The sequence below is a fragment of the Schistocerca gregaria genome, chromosome X, assembly GCF_023897955.1.
Source record: "Schistocerca gregaria isolate iqSchGreg1 chromosome X, iqSchGreg1.2, whole genome shotgun sequence".
Lineage (NCBI taxonomy): Eukaryota > Metazoa > Arthropoda > Insecta > Orthoptera > Acrididae > Schistocerca > Schistocerca gregaria.
In genome coordinates this window covers 483,095,745-483,119,922 of record NC_064931.1, presented here as the reverse complement: position 1 = coordinate 483,119,922, position 24,178 = coordinate 483,095,745, and the positions used below count along the sequence as shown (strand labels likewise).

Genomic DNA, 24,178 nt, shown 5'->3' with positions numbered 1-24,178 from the left:
AAACGATGTGACATGTGTGAAGCAGGACACTACTAATGCTGTATTCGAACAGTTTACGGATTTGTTCTTCCCACTCATCTGCATTAACGTACATTTTTCTACATTTAGAGTTAACTGCCATTCATCACAGCAAGTAGAAATTTTGTCTAAGTCATCTTTTCTCCTCCTACAGCCACTCAATGACAGTATCTTCCCTTACACCACAGCATTGTCAACAAACAACTTCAGATTGCTGCTTACACTGTCCACCAGATAATTTATATAAATAGAAAATAACAGTGGTGCTATCACACTTCCCTGGGACTTTCCTGACGATACCCATGCAATTCTGCAACAAACCAATGTTAAGGATATTAGTTTGTAATCTTGTGGATCCGTTCTTTTATACTTCTTATATACAGGAGTCACCGATGTTGTTTTTCCAGTTATGTGGGACTTTGCACTGGACGAAAGATTCATGATAAGTGCAAGATAAGTATGGAGCGAATGTCATAGAGTACTCTTTGTAAAACTGAATTGGGATTCTGTCCAGACCTGGAGACTTAAGTTCCCAACTCTTTCAGTTGTTTCCCTATGACATGGATGCTCTATTACTATGTTGTCCACACGGGAGTCTGTGCAGTTGTCAAATGATAGTATATTTGTATGATTCTCCTGTGTTAATTATTTCTTAAACGTTAGGTTTAAAACATTTTCCACTGAAAAAATGGTTTGTTCTTTGTACCTGCCACATGCCGCTGTAGACCTAGAGGCTCGTAGAGACTGTTGTAGACAATTCTCTACCCAATCAACATCCTCAAAGAATTCAATGTACATAATTTGAAATGGGGGCTCTATGAACATCTCAAGTGGTCGAATTATAGAGGACCTCATCCAAATTAAAGAAATTTGTTATGGGTGAAGGTTGCAAAGTACACTCCTGGAAATTGAAATAAGAACACCGTGAATTCATTGTCCCAGGAAGGGGAAACTTTATTGACACATTCCTGGGGTCAGATACATCACATGATCACACTGACAGAACCACAGGCACATAGACACAGGCAACAGAGCATGCAAAATGTCGGCACTAGTACAGTGTATATCCTCCTTTCGCAGCAATGCAGGCTGCTATTCTCCCATGGAGACGATCGTAGAGATGCTGGATGTAGTCCTGTGGAACGGCTTGCCATGCCATTTCCAACTGGCGCCTCAGTTGGACCAGCGTTCGTGCTTGACGTGCAGACCGCGTGAGACGACGCTTCATCCAGTCCCAACCATGCTCAATGGGGGACAGATCCGGAGATCTTGCTGGCCAGGGTAGTTGACTTACACCTTCTAGAGCACGTTGGGTGGCACAGGATAAATGCGGACGTGCATTGTCCTGTTGGAACAGCAAGTTCCCTTGCCGGTCTAGGAATGGTAGAACGATGGGTACGATGACAGTTTGGATGTACCGTGCACTATTCAGTGTCCCCTCGACGATCACCAGAGGTGTACGGCCAGTGTAGGAGATCGCTCCCCACACCATGATGCCGTGTGTTGGCCCTGTGTGCCTCGGTCGTATGCAGTCCTGATTGTGGCGCTCACCTGCACGGCACCAAACACACATACGACCATCATTGGCACCAAGGCAGAAGCGACTCTCATCGCTGAAGACGACACGTCTCCATTCGTCCCTCCATTCACGCCTGTCGCGACACCACTGGAGGCGGGCTGCACGATGTTGGGGTGTGAGCGGAAGACGGCCTAACGGTGTGTGGGACCGTAGCCCAGCTTCATGGAGACGGTTGCGAATGGTCCTCGCCAATACCCCAGGACCAACAGTGTCCCTAATTTGCTGGGAAGTGGTGGTGCGGTCCCCTACGGCACTGCGTAGGATCCTACGGTCTTGGCGTGCATCCGTGCGTCGCTGCGGTCCGGTCCCAGGTCGACGGGCACGTGCACCTTCCGCCGACCACTGGCGACAACATCGATGTACTGTGGAGACCTCATGCCCCACGTGTTGAGCAATTCGGCGGTACGTCCATCCGGCCTCCCGCATGCCCACTATACGCCCTCGCTCAAAGTCCGTCAACTGCACATACGGTTCACGTCCACGCTGTCGCGGCATGCTACCAGTGTTATAGACTGCGATGGAGCTCCGTATGCCATGGCAAACTGGCTGACACTGACGGCGGCGGTGCACAAATGCTGCGCAGCTAGCACCATTCGACGGCCAACACCGCGGTTCCTGGTGTGTCCGCTGTGCCGTGCGTGTGATCATTGCTTGTACAGCCCTCTCGCAGTGTCCGGAGCAAGTATGGTGGGTCTGACACACCCGTGTCAATGTGTTCTTTTTTCCATTTCCAGGAGTGTAGTTAGCACACTGAGTTTGCGTAGGTAGGTAGGTAGGTAGGTAGGTAGGTAGGTAGGTAGGTAGGTACTGTTTACTAGACACAATTCTCATATTTTTGTTTGTATCAGAAAGTAAATCAATTTTGTGACATTTTGTAAGTTCCTAACCAGGAGCAAATTATTTAGTCTCATCTGTGTACTTTGGTTTTTTTAATCTCTATATGTTAATCTAATTTATTAGACACAGTCCTTTCGTTTTTGGCAGAGTGTACAGTAGAGTTCCACACTGCATGTTGGTAGTTCTTTGTTTGTGCGTGTAGTGTAGTTTTCCATGGTCTTTAGTATGGACAGGGACTGTGATTGCTGTGTGCAGATGTGAGCCCCGTCAGTAACACTTTGCTCTCATCTCCAGGCTGTGTGTTGCCTTTGGTTACACAGCTTGAGGCTGCAGTAGATGGGCATTGCTGTTGTGGGATGGCAGTGGGCATCCAACAGACTTCCAGCACGACCCCTGAGTCCAACGATTGGTGTGCACCAGTGGCCAACCCAGTTACTGCTTGCTTGCATTGAGGTTGACTCCTCACCCGTGGTCGAGTGGGAGATTGCCTAGAGGCATCGCAAGCAGCGAAAGACTTCCCAGGGGGTCGAACCTAAGGCCTCCCCAGACAGTCTGACCAACAGGCTCCAGATGTTATCTGTGGCTAGATGCAGTCGCTTCTCCTGTTTCAGAGGAAACTTCTCAGCCTGCAAGACCTGGGCAGTCACAGACGGTGGGATTATTAGTAGCTGAGAGCTCCAGTGTTAGATATGTTATGGAGCCCCTTAGGGATATGCCTGCTAAGGAGGAGCAGAAAGCCAGTGTGCACTCCGTGTGCATACACCACCCGTAGAGTCATTCCAGATATGGAAAGAGTGTTCCGGATGAAGAACACGGGGTGCAGCCAACTGCAGGTGGTGGCTCACTTTGGTACCAATGATGTGTGTCACTTTGGACTGGAAGAGATTCTTCCTGGTTTTTGAGCAGCTATCAGAAGTGGTAAAGGTTGCCAGTCTTGTTTGCAAGATGAAAGCAGAGCCCCCCATTTGCAGCGTAGTCAACAGGGCCGATTGCGGACCTCTGGTACAGAACAGAATGTAAGATCTGAATCAGAGGCTCTGGCGATTCTGCGTCCATGTCCATGTAGGTTGCAGATTCCTTGACTTGCACCATAGGGTGGTGGGGTTTGGGGTTCCACTAAATAGGGCAGGAGTCCATTACATGCAGGAGGCAACTACGTTGGTAGCGGGGACTGTGTGGCATGGACTTGGCAGTTTTTTAGGTTAGAGGGTCTTGGGGAAACAAAAAAAATGGCTTCAGTCTCAAAGGGTGCAGGTTGAACCCAGGAATAACATTTATCTAGAATCAGTTGGTATAACAGCAGTAAATTGTCGTAGCTGTGTTGGGAGAGCACCAAGCACTAATAGAAAGCATTGATGCTCAAATCGTTATAGGCACTGACAGCTGGCTAAAGCTGGAGATAAGTTCAGGCAAAATTTTTGCAAAGGACCTAATGATAAGAAACAGTAGGCTAAACACACTTGACTCCTGTGATTTAGTTGGGTTAGAGGTCATTCTTGGCAACTGGAATAAAATAATAATTGGATCCTTTTACTGAGCTCCCAACTCAGGTGATGAAACACACTTTACCTCGTAGCAACAAATAATCCTGAACTAATAATGAGCATCAAAATGTATACAGGGATTAGTGAACACGGGGTGGTTGTAGTGATACTGAATACCATAACACCCAAATCCTCCAAAAATAAACAAAAATATATATATTCAAAAAAGGAGGTAAAAATTCACTTGACAACTTCCTGAGAGAGAATCTCCACTCCTTCCATATTAACCATGTAAATATGGACCAAATTGGCTTAAATTTGGCTTAAATTCAAAGAAACAGTATTGGCAAACAATTGGAGAGATTTATACCAAATATATTAACAAACGACAGAGCTGATCCCCATGGTACACAAAACAGGTAAACAGGTCAGAACACAGTTGAAAAAATAACCAAAAAAGCATGCCAAATTTAAACATCCATAAAATCCCCAAGATTGACAATCTTTTATATAATCTCGAAATTTAGCATGGACTTCAGTGTGAGGTGCTTATAATAGTTTCTACAATGGAACCTTGTCTCAAAACGTGGCAGAAAATTCGGACAAATTCTGTTAGCATGTAAAGTATGCTAGTGCCAAGATATAGTCAATGCCTTCTCTGCATGACAGCAATGGAAATACTATCGATGACAGTGCTCCTGAACCAGAGTTACTAAACACAGCTTTCTGAAATTCCTTCATCAAAGAAGATGAAGTAACTGTTCTGGAATTCAAATAAAGAACAGCTTCCAACATGAATAACTTAGAAGTAGATGTCCTTCGAGTAGTGAAGCAACTTAAATAACTTAATAGAAGCAAGTCTTCTCGTCCAGACAGTATAGCAATTAGGTTCCTCTCAGAGTATGCTGATACAACAGCTCCATACATTTAAGAATCAGATACAGCCGCTCGCTCAACGAAAGAGCCGTACCCAAAAACATGAAAGTTGCGCAGGTCACACCAGTATTCAAGAAAGGCAATGGTTAATCCACTAACTTACAGGTCCATATCATTAATGTCGATATGCAGCAGGATTTTGGAACACATATTGCATTCAAATATTATGTATTACCTCAAAGAGAGTGGTATATTGACACACAGTCAACACAGATTTAGAAAACATTGTTCTTGTAAAACACAACTAGCTCTTTACTCACACAAAGTGTTGAGTGCTATCGACAAGGGATTTCAAATTGATTCTGTATTTCTAGATTTCCAGAAGGCTTTTGACACCATCCCTCACATGCAGCTTGTAATCAAACTGCATGCTTATGGAATATTGTCTCAGTTACGTGACTGGATTCATGATTTCCTGTCAGAGAGGTCACAGTTCATAGTAATTGACGGAAAGTCATCAAGTAAAACAGAAGTGATTTCTGATGTTCCCCAGCATAGTGTTGTAGATCCTCTGCTGTTCCTTACTTATATAAATGACTTAGGAGACAATCTGAGCAGCAGTCTTAGGTTGTTTGCAGATGGACTGTCATTTACCATCTAGTAAAGTTATCAGAGGATCAATACAAATTGCAAAATTATTTAGAAAACATATTAGTATGATGCAAAAATTGGCAATTTACCCTAAATAATGAAATGTGTGATGTGATCCACAAGAGTGCTTGAAAGGAAGCTGTTAAACTTTGGTTACACGATAAATCAATCAGATATGAAGGCTGTGAAGTCAAGTAAATACCTCGGAATTACAATTATGAACTACTTAAATTGGAAAGTATACATAGAAATTGTGGGGAAAGGTGAACCAAAGACTGGGTTTTACTGGCAGAGCATTTAGAAGATCAACAGATCTACTAAAGAGACTGCCTACTCTCAACTTGCCCAGCATCTTTTGGAGTACTGCTTCATGGTGTGGGATCTTCGCCAGACAGGGTTCACCAAGTACATTGGGCAAGTTCAAAGGAGGACAGCATATTTTGTGTTATCGAGAAATAGGGGAGAGAGTGTCATGGACATGGTACAGGATTTGGGGTGGACATCATTAAAACAAAAGTTTTTCTCTTTGCAGAGGAATCTTCTCACAAAATTTCAATCACCAACTTTCTCCTCTGAGTGTGAAAATATTTTGTTGAAGCTGACATACATAGGGAGAAATGATCATAGTAATAAAATAAGGGAAATCAGCATCAGACAGAAAGATATAGATGTGTATTTTTTCCGTGCACTGTTTGAGAGTGGAATAATGAGAATTATTTTGAAGATGGTTCGATGAATGCTCTTCCAGGCACTTAAGTATGATTCGCAGAGAATCCCTGTAGATGTATACTATGTGATCAAAAGTATCCAGACACCTGGCTGAAAATAACTTAAAAGTTTGTGGCGCCCTCCATCGGCAATGCTGGAATTCAGTATGGTGTTGATCCACGCTTACCCTTGATGACTGCTTCCATTCTTGCAGGCATATATTCAATCGGGTGCTGGAAGGTTTCTTGAGGAATGGCAGCCTATTCTTCAGGGAGTGCTGCACTGAGGAGAGTTACCAATGTCAGTCAGTGAGGCGTGGCACAAAGTCAGTGTTTCAAAACATCCCAAATGTGTTCTATAGGATTCAGGTCAGGACTCTGTGCAGGCTAGTCCATTACAGGTGTTGTAACTGCTACCAGGACGGTCACGGGGTAGCACTGACACTGACGAAAGGCGCGGCGGGACCCGCGGAGAGGCCCGCGAACAACAACACAACAGAAAAAGACGGACACAACCAATGTAGGAGAGAACGAATACGACAAGACCGAACAACAGAGTCACAAGGAAACAAACTCGTACACAAACCAGGAAGAAAGCAGTCTAGCGCAAGCGAGGTGCAAACCGACGTAAGTCAGATAAGACTGACTTGATGTGCGAGTGGCCGGCTCTTAAGTACACTCTCGGGGGCACCGCTATTGGCCGCTGGGACCACGTGTTCCACTGGTGGTGACCCCACACTAAAAGTGGGACAGGAGGCACGTGCCGCCACAGCTTACGGTGCAGCGACCTCTATGGGTCTTCCGACGTCCATGACGTCTGGCGCGAATTCAAATTCTGCAGCGTGCGGTACCAGAACAGGGATGTTATTTTTGTGTACCACTCTGCCACAGGCAGAACAGATGCTCGATCACGTTGAAAGGTGCAGTCGCCGTCCCCGAATTGCTCTCCAACAGTGGGAAGCAAGAAGGTGCTTAAAACATCAATGTAGACCTGTGCTGTGCTCTTGCCGTGCAAAACAACAAGGGGTGCAAGCACCCTCCATGAAAAACATGACCATACCGTAACACCACTACCTAGGGATGTTTAGGAGTGTGGAAATCTCCTGTACAGACATATGACACAAGTGGCACTCAATCATCTGGCCAACTTCGAAGTCCATGAGTTCTGCGGAGTGCCCCATTCTGCTCTCTCATGATGTCTAATGACTGCTGAGGTCAATGATATGGAGTATCTAGCAGTAGGTGGCAGCATAATGCACCTAAGATGAAAAATGTATGTTTTTGGGAGTGTCGGATACTTTTGATCATATTGTGTATATATGCTAGGATGGTTCCTTTGAAAAGGCCAAGGCGAATTTCCTTTCCCATCCTTATCCTTTCCAACTTGTGCTCTTCTCTCTTATGCCTATCGTCAACAGTACGTTAAAACTTTTTCCTTTCTTCCATAAGGAAATGCGTCGTTTGTGCAGTGGGCAAGGGACACACCTCAGCTTTGCAACTGAGTTGATCTCAGCCATGGGCCTCTCCTCTTCCTTTTTCTTACTTGCTCTTGTGGATACTGTTCTTAGGTTATTGTAACCATTTGCATTCAAGTGACTACTTCCTTATGTTTACTTGCCTGCTTCAAAAGAGCTCATGAAGATACACACATTTCAGTGTGAAATGGATGTTGTTTGTCCAGCTGTCAGTATCAGAGTGATCCTCTAAGTCACTAAACCATTCATCACAAAATCATTGAATCAGATTTGAAGATAGACTGCCTTCTGACATTAGGGGCAAGCAGATTGCTCTGCAGAGGTCCAGATGCAAACTGTCAACAGAGCACATTGCAGTATTTCAAATAACAAGAGCAAAATCAAGTACAGCAACTATAGAAAGCTGGAGATCATGATAGAAGTTAATAACATCAATCATTTGTTCCACACCAGCTACCACTGTATTGTAGTCAGTGGGATCTCTGGTAAAGGTAAATAAACATTGGTTGTTGCTGTGGCGAAATGAGGAAAACCAACCAGAAATTGTACAGCTGTCACTTATCTATAAGGAATGTGAAATGCCTTCTAACATTGGCTAATGTTACAGCACCAGGCCTAGAAACTAGAATGATGATTGCAAAATCAACCTATAAAATCTGTAGGTATCCGTCTTGGACTTTTTAATTTTATGTGGTCTGAAAGAAATTACTTCAGCTTCTGACAGGAAGCCAGTAAAATATCTCTACTAAAGCGGGAAAAGGTTTCTATATCCTCTAGTATTATAATGATTCTGTTGTTACCTGCTACATACGAAAGATTTTGGAACATGTGATGAACTGTCACCTAAGTTGTATTCTTGAACCTGTGTAACTCATCAGCCACTTCCAGACTGGTTTCAGTGAGTACTATTCAGTGCTGAACAGAGGCTGTATGATACAGGAATTTTTCCTACAGAGGTTGCATCCTGTAGCCATCTTTTGCAACAGTGAAGAACTTACGGTACAACATGAACATTTAACAGTTAGAGGGAGCTTTGCCAGTGAGGTTAGCATGGATGATTTTCAGCATATTTAGAATTCTTACCAACTGGAGAAAGAAAACTGGCGTTCTACGGGTCGGAGTGTGGAATGTCAGATCCCTTAATCGGGCAGGTAGGTTAGAAAATTTAAAAAGGGAAATGGATAGGTTAAAGTTAGATATAGTGGGAATTAGTGAAGTTCGGTGGCAGGAGGAACAAGACTTCTGGTCAGGTGACTACAGGGTTATAAACACAAAATCAAATAAGGGTTATGCAGGAGTAGGTTTAATAATGAATAGGAAAATAGGAATGCGGGTAAGCTACTACAAACAGCATAGTGAACGCATTATTGTGGCCAAGATAGATACGAAGCCCACACCTACTACAGTAGTACAAGTTTATATGCCAACTAGCTCTGCAGATGACGAAGAAATTGAAGAAATGTACGATGAAATAAAAGAAATTATTCAGATAGTGAAGGGAGACGAAAATTTAATAGTAATGGGTGACTGGAATTCGGGTGTAGGAAAAGGGAGAGAAGGAAACATAGTAGGTCAATATGGACTGGGGCAAAGAAATGAAAGAGGAAGCCGCCTGGTAGAATTTTGCACAGAGCACAACTTAATCATAGGTAACACTTGGTTCAAGAATCATAAAAGAAGGCTGTATACATGGAAGAAGCCTGGAGATACTGAGAGGTTTCAGATAGATTATATAATGGTACGACAGAGATTTAGGAACCAGGTTTTAAATTGTAAGACATTTCCAGGGGCAGATGTGGACTCTGACCACAATCTATTGGTTATGACCTGTAGATTAAAACTGAAGAAACTGCAAAAAGGTGGGAATTTAAGGAGATGGGACCTGGATAAACTGAAAGAACCAGAGGTTGTACAGAGTTTCAGGGAGAGCATAAGGGAGCAATTGACAGGAATGGGGGAAAGAAATACAGTAGAAGAAGAATGGGTAGCTTTGAGGGATGAAGTAGTGAAGGCAGCAGAGGATCAAGTAGGTAAAAAGACGAGGGCTAGTAGAAATCCTTGGGTAACAGAAGAAATATTGAATTTAATTGATGAAAGGAGAAAATATAAAAATGCAGTAAATGAAGCAGGCAAAAAGGAATACAAACGTCTCAAAAATGAGATCGACAGGAAGTGCAAAATGGCTAAGCAGGGATGGCTAGAGGACAAATGTAAGGATGTAGAGGCTTATCTCACTAGGGGTAAGATAGATACTGCCTACAGGAAAATTAAAGAGACCTTTGGAGAAAAGAGGACCACTTGTATGAATATTAAGAGCTCAGATGGAAACCCAGTTCTAACCAAAGAAGGGAAAGCAGAAAGGTGGAAGGAGTATATAGAGGGTCTATACAAGGGCGATGTACTTGAGGACAATATTATGGAAATGGAAGAGGATGTAGATGAAGATGAAATGGGAGATATGATACTGCATGAAGAGTTTGACAGAGCACTGAAAGACCTGAGTTGAAACAAGGCCCCCGGAGTCGACAACATTCCATTGGAACTACTGACGGCCTTGGGAGAGCCAGTCCTGACAAAACTCTACCATCTGGTGAGCAAGATGTATGAGACAGGCGAAATACCCTCAGACTTCAGGAAGAATGTAATAATTCCAATCCCAAAGAAAGCAGGTGTTGACAGATGTGAAAATTACCGAACTATCAGATTAATAAGTCACAGCTGTAAAATACTAACGCGAGTTCTTTACAGACGAATGGAAAAACTGGTAGAAGCCGACCTCGGGGAAGATCAGTTTGGATTCCGTAGAAATGTTGTAACACGTGAGGCAATACTGACCCTACGGCTTATCTTAGAAGCTAGATTAAGAAAAGGCAAACCTACGTTTCTATCATTTGTAGACTTAGAGAAAGCTTTTGACAATGTTGACTGGAATACTCTCTTTCAAATTCTGAAGGTGGCAGGGGTAAAATACAGGGAGCGAAAGGCTATTTACAATTTGTACAGAAACCAGATGGCAGTTATAAGAGTCGAGGGGCATGAAAGGGAAGCAGTGGTGGGGAAGGGAGTAAGACAGGGTTGTAGCCTATCCCCGATGTTATTCAATCTGTATATTGAGCAAGCAGTAAAGGAAACAAAAGAAAAATTCGAAGTAGGTATTAAAATCCATGGAGTAGAAATAAAAACTTTGAGGTTCGCCGATGACATCGTAATTCTGTCAGAGACAGCAAAGGACTTGGAAGAGCAGTTGAACGGAATGGATAGTGTCTTGAAAGGAGGATATAAGATGACCATCAACAAAAGCAAAACGAGGATAATGGAATGTAGTCAAATTAAGTCGGGTGATGCTGAGGGAATTTAGATTAGGAAGTGAGACACTTAAAGTAGTAAAGGAGTTTTGCTATTTGGGGAGCAAAATAACTGATGATGGTCGAAGTAGAGAGGATATAAAATGTAGACTGGCAATGGCAAGAAAAGCGTTTCTGAAGAAGAGAAGTTTGTTAACATCGAGTATAGATTTAAGTGTCAGGAAGTCATTTCTGAAAGTATTTGTATGGAGTGTAGCCATGTATGGAAGTGAAACATGGACGATAAATAGTTTAGACAAGAAGAGAATAGAAGTTTTCGAAATGTAGTGCTACAGAAGAATGCTGAAGATTAGATGGGTAGATCACATAACTAATGAGGAGGTATTGAATCGGATTGGGGAGAAGAGAAGTTTGTGGCACAACTTGACCAGAAGAAGGGATCGGTTGGTAGGACATGTTCTGAGGCATCAAGGGATCACCAATTTAGTATTGGAGGGCAGCGTGGAGGGTAAAAATCGTAGAGGGAGACCAAGAGATGACTACACTAAGCAGATTCAGAAGGACGTAGGTTGCAGTAGGTACTGGGAGATGAAGAAGCTTGCACAGGATAGAGTAGCATGGAGAGCTGCATCAAACCAGTTTCAGGACTGAAGACCACAACAACAACAACAACAACAACCACCACCAACTGAATGCTGTAGAGTTAAGGCGGATAATGAGAATTACATCTGCCAAATAAGTATTAAAAGTTCAAGTACTGTGATGTACAGTGTAGTGTCTAAAATAAAGAGACACAATAAACCGACCAATGTATTACTGTGTGAGAACATAAAAATTTTTAATTCGAAGAATGGAGACAAGGGAGTAGCTGTCCAAAATCTTAAATGTGTGAGAAAGTGCTCTTGAGGGGGAAAAACAAATTAGTAAATGCTGAATAACAGCCAACTGGAGGGAATATTTTTATGAACTAATTAACTGTTTAAATCCACAAGATACTTTCAGTACAACAATGGCCAAAACTGATATTTGAGGCAGGAACATCACCAAATGGATGATGAATGGCAACATGAAAATGTTTTAAAATTAGCTGCCTGATAATGATCAGACATCAGCACTTACTAGAAGGAAGTTGGAATATACAAGCACTCCTTAATCCATAGGCTTCACAAGTATGATATGTGAAATTTGGAGTTGGCTTGTGGAAATGAAACCTATTTAGAAAAGTAAAGGGTTGACAGCAAAAACTAGTAGGACCAATTTCTTAACATAACTTACAAGCCTCTTTCCCCATTTGCCCCTCAATCTCTATTTTATCTTCTTGAAACCATACATTCCAGTGCTGACAACAAAATTGTACCTTCAGCAACATTGGGTGTATAACAAAACTGTGCATTTCTTTTTTTCAATGGTTTTTCTTTTTTTTTTGGGGGGGGGGGGGGGGGGGTAAGTTGGGCATGGCAACATATGGTTGTAGTTTGTATAGAGACATGAATGTATTCAACAGGCCAACAAAGTTTCCTAAGATGACTCAGTTGGACGCAAAGAGCTTACGAGTTGTAATCAAACTGGATTACATGGCATATAAATGTCTCATATATGCAGGTAACATAGTACTGCTAAGAAAGAAGGGTATATATTTTGTAAAATAATGTAATTCACAGTTCAAACATGCATGAAAGATTGAGTTAGTGACTAACCAAGATAAAATCAAATACCCAACACTTTTCATAAAAATAGACTCAGTTAAAGCCTTAGAAATGGATAACTGCACAAGTGCCAATAATGGTAAACAGTTGAAATATCTTGGCAACTGGATTAGTAACTCAAGTGAAAGAATAGATTTAAATGGAAATATTGTTGCAAGATCAAGATGCTTTTTCACTTTTAATACCTCAAGTTGAAAGCTCTGTCAGTCACCACGAGGATAAAATATTTTATGTAATTGGCATGTGCCGGCAGCTGTGCCCAAGCAGTTCTAAGTGCTTCAGTCTGGAACTGCGCTGCTGCTACGGTCGGAGGTTTCAATTCTGCCTCAGGCATGGATGTGTGTGACGTCCTTAGGTTAGTTAGGTTTAAGTAGTTCTAAGTCTAGGGGACTGATGATCTCAGATGTTAAGTCACATAGTTCTTAGTCATTTGAACCTTTTTTTTTTTTTGTAATTGGCAAGTGTTCAGTACCAAAAGTACTTTGGACAGTTGCCAAGTATGAAAAGGAAAAACATTAACTAGTCATGGAATGTCAGTTAGCAGAATAGCTTAGTAAGTTGTTAATATTACCAAAATTCTGCAGAAATGATGTGATTTCATTACTTATTGTTTCAGGTCCTCAATGCTATGCTAAAAGAGATATGTGCTGCTCTCCTAGAAGCTGATGTGAATATAAGATTGGTTAAGAAACTTCGTGAGAATGTACGCTCGGTTATAGATTTTGATGAAATGGCAGGTGGTTTAAATAAGAGGAGAATGATACAGAGTGCTGTCTTCAAGGAGCTCGTTAAGGTTGGTTTTAAATCCCAGTGCATTACTGCGTCACACACAGAGTGAGAATGGTACTTAACAAGGATAATCTCATAATTTACCATGCGGGCTATTGTTGTGTAAGAAGTCTTTCATAATGTTCACATGGTGACATAAAATTAAATGTTTCATTAACTTAACGGTCCCAGTCAAGTTAAAGAAGTAAACTATTATCAATTTGTGACAGAACATTATATTTTATTTATTTATAGTAATTATGTTCAATATTATTTAGTTTCCTTGCAGAAGAAAGTCGATTGTAAAATCAAAGTACTCTTTCTGTGTGGTGACTTATGCAGATGAATTTGCTTTGAAATTCCCAGTATTTTAAGATGCTGTTAGTCAGCTGATACCAGAAGAGATTTCATCAGTGAAATTTGTTGAGGTAGCCACCATTGCCATATGTCAAAATTTTTAGTAGTGTTCATTTTGAAAAACTGCAGTATTTAGAATAAATCACATACAAAATCTTGTTCTGTTTCCACATTCAACAACACTTTTTAAATCTAAGTTCAGTTTTTCATTGTAATTTGACTGAAGCAGTATAACTGTCAGTGAATTCTCAGGTCCAACCGTATGTTGGTTTACATTCTTCTATTGAAAATGATTCACAAATTTTGTGTAATTAGGCCAGGTTTTCTCTGAAGTTTGTATTCATTGTAATTACCTATTGGATTATATTACTGTCATGCTATTTGCTGTTTTCAGTTAGTCGATCCAGGTGTGAAAGCACACCAGCCTGTGAAAGGAAAACCGAATATTATAATGTTTGTCGGGCTTCAAGGTTCTGGAAAGACAACAACTTGTACAAAACTAGCGTACCACTATTTGAAGAAGAATTGGAAGGCATGCTTGGTTTGCGCAGACACATTCCGTGCGGGTGCTTATGACCAACTCAAGCAGAATGCTACAAAAGCAAGAATTCCATTTTATGGGAGGTAATATGTAAAAACAGGTCTAAAAAGTTGATCTGCATGTAATTATCTTTATTAATATTTTCTTTTGTTTAATCAAATTTTGTTGCTTTCATTGAGAATCAACAAATAAAGAAATATTGGGTGGATGTATGAGAACCATAATGAACCAAAAAAATATCACCTGTTACCTCTTGTTTTAAATGGCTCTGCCTGCTCAGAAGGTGGTATTTGTGAAAATAGATTGTTCACATAAGCTTTTATATCAGTGTCATTGAACTAGTAACATTCATAACATCAGTAATGGGTTTTCCAACTGGATAGATAATTTTTTGTTTTTAACTTATCAAAATGTGTTTTTACGATTGAGGAACTGCCAACCAAACATTATTTCATTAGTGAAACTGTCACATTTTAAAGAAATGCCTTAAAGTGAAAAGAACTGTCATTTACAGCCCCCCCCCCTCCACTCACACACACACACACACACACACACACACACACACACACACACACGCACACACGCAAAGTCTGAAACACATGGTTTCCAAATCTCAGAACAGAAAGATACTGGAGCTTCCACTTATTAATACAAGGTAACCATAAAGTACTGCTGTCATTTTAAAAAATCATAACTTGGAAACTATTTAAGATAGAAAATCAGGGTTTGTTGTAAAAAAAATTTAGCAGCTCTCATAGTTTTCTACTGCTGTGCCAGAATATCAGTGTGTGCCCCCACTCTCTCAAGGTGATATTAGAAGTCTGCACTAGTACAAGTCAGCATTGCATCATCAATAGTTCTGATTGCAACATTTTATTTATTTTATTTAGACGTCAAGTTCAGTAGGACCAAATTGAGGAGCAAATCTACAAGATAATAGAATTTGTCAGTATATGAAATTACAACATATAAGTAATAACAGATAAAAATAAAATGTTTATGAATCCAAAAAAAGTTAGTCCATAAGTTCAAGTCAACGTAGTCAACAATACAACAAGAATCAGCTTAATTTTCAAGGAACTTCTTGACAGAATAGGAGGAGTGACCTGTGAAGAAACACTGCAGTTTCCATTTGAAAGCGCGTGGGTGACTGCTAAGATTTTTGAATTCGAGTGGTAGCTTATTGAAAATGGATGCAGCACTATACTGCACGCCTTTCTGCACAAGAATTACAGAAGTCTGATCCAAATGCAGGTTTGATTTCTGCTGAGTATTAACTGAGTGAAAGCTGCTTATTATTGGGAATAAGGTAATACTGTTAGCAAGAAATGACAGTTTTATATATATATATATATATATAGAAGCCAATGTCAAAATACCCAGACTTGTGAACAGGGGTCGAACGACCCGTTTCTGAGCCAAAAATATCCTTTTAGAATGGGAAGAGTTACCTCAAAACATACCGTATGACATAAGCGAATGAAAATAAGCAAAGTAGACTAATTTTTTTGTTGCACGGTCAGTCACTTCAGATACTGTTCGAATAGTAAAAATGGCAGCATTAAGCCTTTGAACAAGATCCTGAATGTGGGCTTTCCATGACAGTTTACTATCTATCTGAACACCTAGAAATTTAAACTGTTCAGTTTTACTAGGCCTAATCATATGCCCATTCTGTGAAATTAAAATGTCAGGTTTTGTTGAATTTTGTGTCATAAACTGTAAAAACTGAGCCTTACTTGTTTTCTACAAGCCATGAACTTATGTCATGAACTGGTCTATTTGAAACAGAGCCAATGTTGCACACAACATCCTTTACTACCAAGTCATCAGCAAACAGAAATATTTTAGAGTTACCCATAATACTAGAGGGCATATCATTTATATAAATAAGGAACAGGAGTGGCCCCAACACTGATCCCTGGGGCACCCCCACTTGAATGTACCCCACTCAGACCCCACATCACAGCCATTCTCAACACTGTTAATAATGACATTTTGCTGTCTGTCTGCTAAAGTAAGAGGTGAATCAATTGCGAGATACCCCACGTATTTCTGTAATGGTCCAATTTTTAGAGCAATATTTTGTGATCAACGCAACAAATGCCTTAATTAAATCAAAAAATGTGCCTAGCATTCGAAACCTTTTGTTTAACCCATCCAGAACCTCACAGAGAAAAGATAATATAGCATTTTCAGTTGTTAAACGAATTCTAAAGCCGAACTGTACATGTGACAGCAAATTGTGTGATATAAAATGATAATTTGTCCGTACATACACAGCCTTTTCAATAACTTTAGCAAACACTGATGGCATAGAAATAGGTCTAAAATTGTCTATGTTATCTCTTTCTCCCTTTTTATAAAGCAGATTTACTACTGAATGCTTTAATCGTTCAGGAAACTGACCATTATTAAAGGAAAAATTACAAATATGGCTAAATACAGGGCTAACATGTGCAGCACAGTACTATAATATTCTGCTAAGCACTTCATCATAACCATGAGAGTCCTTAGTCTTCAGTGATTTAATTATTGACCCAATTTCCCCCTTGTCTGTACCACAGAGGAGTATTTCAGAGATCAATCTTGGAAAGAAATTTGCCAAGAGAATTATATGATTCCCTGTAGAAACTGAAGTTTTATTTAATTCATCAGCAATGCTCAGTAAATGATTGATGTATCTGTTTTATCAGTAACACAAATATTTTTACTATGAATTGACTGTATCGTCAACCTTCTGCTGCTGACCAGACTGTTCCTTCACAACTGACGATATGGTTTTAATTTCATCCTGCGAATTAGCTATTCTATTTGCATACCACATACTTTTTAATTCTAATAACATTTTTAAGCACCTTACAATACTGTTTGTAATGGACTACTGTAGCTCGATTGTGACTACTTCTAACATTTTAATATAATTCCCTCTTTGTTCTACATGATACCCTTACCCCACTACTCAGCCACCTGGGCTGCATATTACTGCTAGAACCCCGTTTAGAATGTTATAATGGAAAGCAACTCTGAAAAAGCATGAGAAATGTAATAAGGAAAGCATTACATTTATGTTATCGGCACTATAAACATCCTGCCACTCATGTTCCTTGACAAGGTTTAAAAAACTCTCTATTGCTGTTGGATTAACTTTCCTACACAATTTGTAATTATGTGTGACATTTGTTTGAGTAAAATAGTGTTTTAGTGGTAAAACTTGTTCATCATGGTCTGAAAGGCCATGCGCTCTTTTACTAACATAATGCCCATCTAGTGATGAGGAATGAATAAACATATTGTCTATGGTTGTGCTACTGTTTCCCTGCACCCTAGTTGGAAAAAACACAGTCTGGATCAGATCATATGAATTTAGGAGATCTACCAACATCCTTTTTGTTGCACCATCATATACAGAATTTATATTGAAGTCACCACACATAACTAATTTCTGGTACTTCCTACGTGAATGAAGAACCCTCTGTACCTTGAGCAGAAATGCTCTGAAGTAAGAGTTAGGGGACCTTTAAACAGCATCAATTAGAAGTTTAGTTTCACTAAATTCAACTGCCCGTGCACAACATTCAAATATCTATTCAGTGGAGTGCCGTGATACATCTATGGGCTCAAATGGAATACTGTTTATTACGTACGTAGCAACTCCCCCACGAAGGACTGGTGTTGTGCACATGTGATCCTTGATGTAACCCCACCAAACCAAGTCTAATGGTGTGACTTCTGGAGAATGTAGGGGCATAGGGACCAAAGAATGAGATGATAATGACCCATTCCCTCTCCCAGGAAATATGTTATGTGGGGCATCCCGCTCATTCAAATTCCGATTTTGTGGTACCCCATGTTGTTGAAATTCGATTTAATGATATCTCTATGAAGAAACATTACCCTACCACCCTATTGCGCATTAGGCCATGCCAAACATTAAGCTTTGTGCTGTCACAGATGTTTCATGCATGTTGTGTGGGTTGTTGGAGTCCAAAATCCCAATGTTGTGGTGACTCACATGTCCAGAAATGTGGAACATTGCTTCATCTGAAAACAGGCACTTTGCCAGGTAATTTTTGTGAGCATCTATAGAGGCCAACACGAAAAACACAAATGCCTACTGCAGATGAGATCATTTGGCAGCAATGCATGGACCATTTGCACTTTGTATGTAAAATGGTGTAATTGGTTACATAACACGTAATGAGCAGTTGATCTTCTTTGCTGAAATTTGTTTGATGCACAATGAACTGACTTGTGCTGGCTGCATTGAAATACAAATTATACACTGTCAACATGTGCTTGAGACAAAGGGCAGTTTTCATTTCGAGGAATGTCTTTTGACACTGCTCATCTCTTTCAAATTTTTGTTTTTGCTTGTGCTGCCCTCTGGTACTGGCATTGATAATTCTGCAGTACCGTTGTCACATACATGGATTCTGCGTGCCAGATGACACAGTGCACCTTCTCGTGGTCTGACACCATTTTCATGCACACTCATAAGTCAGATCTGCAACAAAGGGCAAACAAGAAAAAGTTTGAAAGCTCCTAAACATTTTACAACAAACATTGATTCTCTATCTCTGATAGTTTCCAAGTTATGATTTTTTTGAAATGATAGTGGGACTTAATCCCATATATTTGTTTACAACAGAATGAGTGAAGATGGCCACTGTATAGTGGAGGCCTTCAGCAGTAGGTAGGCACACAAACTACGTCAAGAACATAGTAGTCCATGTTACCACCCTACAGTATTCCATCTTCCTTCAGATAGCAGCTGCTTGTCCGGCAAAAGTCTCTTCCTCTCTTCATAACTACTCCAGCCAATGTCCATCTAAACCTGCTTTATAGTCAGGCCTCAGCCTCCCTCTATACTTTTTACCTTCCACACTTTCTTCCATTACCAAATTAACTATTCTTTCGTGTCTCAAGATGCACCATATCAGCTTTTCTTTGTCAAGTAGTCCCATACATCTCTTTTCTCCTCATTTTGTTTCAGTACCTCTTCATTGTTTATCCTAATGACTCGTCTTATCTTCAGCATTTATCTGCATCATCACATTTCAAAAGCTTCTATACTTTTTGTGTCAGCATTTTTTATCATCTTTGTGTCACTTCCACATGACACAACTCCAGGCAAATACTTTCTGAAAGTTTCTTGCTATTACCAGTCTACATTTTGTACCTGCTTTACTTCTGCCATTGTCATTTACTTTGCTGCCTAAAAAGAAAAACTCATCTATTGCCTTTAGTTTCTCTTTTCCTAACCTAGTATTTTAATTTACTACATTCCCTCAATCCTCTTTTACTTTAGTTGATGTTCATCTCATAAGTTCTTTTCAAAAAACTTTCTATTCTGTTCAACTGATCCTTCAAATCCTTTGCCATTTATGGCAGGATTACAGTGTTGTTGACAAACCCCAAAGTTTTTATTTCTTCTCCTTGTTTTCAAATTTCTCCTTGGTTTCCTTACTGCTTGTTCAGTGTACAGATACAGTGATATCAGGGGTAGGCTACTACCCTGCCTTACACTCTTCTCAATTACTACTTCCCTTTCATATCTTTCAACTCTTAACAACAGTTTTATTTCTACATAAATATTAGATAATCTTTCACCCCCTTGTATTTTATCCCCACTACCTTCAAAATTTGAAAGAATGTACTTAAATCAACTTTATGAAAAGCTTTCTCTAAATATACAAGTGCAATACATGTGGATCTGCCATTCTTCATTCTACATTTAAAGAAAAGCTGTAGGATCAATATTGCCTCATGTGTTCCCATACTCCCCTTCACCCAAGTTTCTCCTCCCCCAGGTCAGTGTCTGTAAATCATTCCATTCATCTGTTGGTAATACATGCCATTATTTTGCAGCTATGACTTATTAACTGATTGTTCTGTAATGTTCACACGTGGAAGCACCTGGCTTCTGTGGTACGATTATTACTACATCCTTCTTGAAGTCTGATGATATTCCCTGTGACTTGTATAACGTGCCTGCCTGGTGGAGCTATTGTGTCATGGTTGGTTCTCTCAAGGATATTAATAATTTTAAGGGTATATCGTCTGCTCCATGTGCTTTGTTTCAATATACATAAAAGTCATATTTATTTTTTTCTCATGTTGATGGTTAAAAAGCTTTCTAACTAAATGTGAAAAAGCACTGTATTAACTTTGATTACTACCATCTGTAAAGCTGCTGTGCACTAAATTTGTGATGTAAATATGATCATAAAACCACATTTCCTTGTAAGAACCCTTGTTCTTTGATAGTTGCTTTTTATGCCATGGAAACTTATTGCGATTCTCAGATAAAACTTGTGACACATACTGCTTCTGTTCATCATTTTTTGAAAATTATTTACTGTAGTCCCCCATGAGCTAGATGCCTATCTTATCTGGATCATTTACAACTTTCAGATTAATAACTGAAAATCTTTATTTTCCTGCCACTGTGAAGGACCTGTCTTACATAATTGTCACCCAAATCAAATTTGGTAATAAATACTACTGTTTTATTTGAAGCAAACTGTTAAATACCATTATTAAAATTTTCTGCGAGCTGATTGATGTCTACTTCAATTTTTCTAATATTTGCCTCTAATGCAGTGCATATACCATTTCCATTTTTAACGCAGAAAATTAATGAGGATTAAAAGTGGCCAAAATGACAGAGCAGGCGGGAGGTACCACAAAAGATTTTTCAGTTTTAATAATTCTATGTGTGGAATATAGTGGATCAACAAATGTTATTGTTATTTGGTTTTGGAAAAGGTACTGAAATCCAAATACACATACATTGCTTTAACTTTTGAAGAGATGAGAATCATACCTCAACGTACACAGTTGTGAAAATATGCAAATTGCATTCTCTTCTTGTTGCCATAATTAATATTTATAACAGAACATACATATATCCTAATTATAAATGCATTTTGCCATCCACCCTGCATGATGGATGGCATCAGAGCATAGGTAAATACTCCACAAGATTCTAATTTGACAAGGCACATACCATTGAACTCTAACCCTTCCAAATAATACTCTGTTCTCACATTGTATCTCAAAGTAAAATGAGGATTCAAGACATATCAACTTGATCCCAGTGTTCTGTGACTTTCAGTACTGAATTGCAGTTTGGAATTTGTTAACGTTATTTCCTGACCTAGTGTTTTGAATTGTTTTCAAAACTGATCTAGTCAGACCTGTGTTTCCACACATCATTTCCACAAAAACTCTCCTAAGAATGATTTAATATATTTATGCCTGCAAGGTAGATACAAAAGGTCTTTAAAAAAATTCAGTCAAAACACTTGCACCACTAAAAGTGCTTGTATTTGGTAGTTTTATCTGAAACTAATTCTTTAACATAGGACTAAAAACCTGATTCAACATGGTTTTGTAGACAACTTTTGTCTGCTCCTTTCCATAGTAAGTTAAGTTTCATAGTGTCATTGTAGAAATTAATGCTTTTTCCCAATTAATCATCACATCTCGTATAGCTGGGAGAGCACTTTGATGCTTAGTTAATTTGTACATGACAAATTATAAATGAAAACCATTCACATTTATTTGATATTGGCAGTTTGTTTCATCAGAGTAATATCCTAGCAAATAAATTATGTACTATAAATGAACTATAGACGAATACATTGTACACTCTCCTCGGAGGTGAAAGACTGCTGGATTGGTCTAGGCTCGACCATCAAAAGGGGCAGCTCAGCACACTTACCAATGAGAATGCAATCAGCTAAGAAAATTAAGTAAACAATCTGTCTATATTAGGTAATAATGAATTTATCACTCAGAAGCAATATTTTGCAGAGGTTGATTTTTTGTGTGTTTACCAATTTTGAATGCCAAAATTTCACACTGCTCATTTTTACATAAAGTAGGAACAAACTAGGGGTGTAGCCCAAGAGAGTGCCAAATAAGAGCCACCATAAAGTTGCTGACTATAGCTGCTCTTAACATGGAACCCATAAACTATTCATTTATTCTCTTCCTTAAAAGGCTGTAGATTTCAGTGATGATTTTTGTTTGACATGCTATCTGTCAGATGACTATACTGAAGACCTTGGTGTGCCAAATAGGCCTAAACTTTAGATACAAAATTTATGGTAAAATAGTAACAAGGACATGAAATGTTGTAACATATACCATGATATTTAATTACCAACAAGGCTTTTTAACTGGAAGGTGCTGTACGGGCTGTGTATTTAGTATGACACAATTATTTGAAAGACACAGATGTATCCGTAATCTTACACATTTGTAGGCTTCATAAATTATATTAAAGCTTTTGACAAAGTGGCCAGACACAAATTGTAGAAGAGGAAGGAGCTTCAGCCCACCTACTAACTGTTTTTTAAAACTGCTATTTAGTGTAAATGGGGGGGGGGGGGGGGGCGGGGGCAAGCACATAACTGTGAGTAAAGGAGTCTGTATTATTTAACTTTTGTATGGACATCATCATTCACAACTGGAAAAAAGTTTTGCTCTGAAATATGATAAAGAGCTACCAAAGACAAACTGTTTGCAGATGATGTAGTAATCGTAAAAGATTCAGAAAATGATTTACAAAAGACAGTCCACAAACTGTATTTAATCAAAAAGTTATATACCTTTGAATTATCTTTAAAAAAACTTATATACAAGCATCTACAAGGAAATGTTTGGCAAAAGAACAGCTTTTGATATGAGTCCAATGTGTCAAAAAGGCAAGGTTTTTAAATACATTGTGTACAGAGTGTTTCAAAAATACTTTTACAATCTCTGGGGAGAGGTTGCTTACACCAAAACAAGGAGAAAAGCTATAAACATATGTGTGAAAATACTTTGTTTTCAAGTTTTTAAAGAAAGTTAAAATTATAGGTGGTAGGAGCACATAAGCATATAAACTCATAATAAATGCTCAAAACGTCGTCCTCTTGCTTGTAAACATGCATGCTCTCATCGAATCATGGACTGTTGCACCATTTCAAATATTCTCTGATGGTTTTGAATGGTATTGCAGGCTTCCTTGATGCGTCAGGGAGGAGTTTCTGCATCCCGATGATCAATTGCATAGACAGAACATGTGCGCCCTGGTACTCATCATTCTCTACGTATCCATATGTCATTGTAGATACTAGCCAGTGCATCTCAAACAGTGAGACTGAAATGTGCTGGTACTCCATCATGCGTAAATCACATGTTTGTTCTTGTGTGCAGGGGAACATCTTCTAGTAAGTCTTGGAGGATGTTCTGAGCAAAGTTCCTATAGGCAGCACTTATAGGATATGGTGGGAGAACGTATGATCCTCTCAGTCAGCTATAATTCCAGCCCACATATTAATCGTAAACTGATGCTGATGTCTAGCCTGTACTGTAGCATGAGGATTGGTGTTTGACCATATGTGTTGGGTATGGAAAATGTTATTCCATCTTTTCCAAATGTTGCCTTGTTTGTAAACAAAATTGAAGAGATAAGCAACAGGCTAGCAGTTCATGCATCAAACCATCAGCAAAAGGTCTCCATGGTGGGTGGTTGGCAGGTGGAAGGCCCTGCACACTGTGTTGATGATATGGATACATAAGTTGCTCGTGAAATATCCTCCATGCTCAACTTGAAGATGGTGCCACTGTTCCTGTCTCAGCAACACGATGATACGCAGCATCAAAGGTTGGATGACTCTGCTGTCTTTGGTCTGGAAACACCATACAATACAGCCTTGCAGCCTGATGTCCATTACCATTTGTGTGGCTGCACATAAATACAACTACCTATAGTACATGTGCACAGTAAACACATTGAAGACAAATGAATGCCAAATGTAAACAAGTCTCCCTGGCAACACAGCCCCATCTAGGATACTAGGAATCAAAGGGGTTCAGA

At 39.6% G+C, this 24,178-nt stretch overlaps 1 protein-coding gene across 1 annotated transcript in view; it reads left to right on the top strand.

The window, feature by feature from the left end:
• LOC126298946 (signal recognition particle 54 kDa protein) overlaps positions 1-24,178 on the top strand; it is a 66,853-nt gene that overhangs the window by 18,782 nt on the left and 23,893 nt on the right. Inside the window, exons 2-3 of the mRNA XM_049990550.1 lie at positions 13,255-13,431; positions 14,158-14,387. Coding sequence (XP_049846507.1) covers positions 13,255-13,431; positions 14,158-14,387 — 407 coding nt within the window. The remainder of the gene's footprint in view (positions 1-13,254; positions 13,432-14,157; positions 14,388-24,178) is intronic.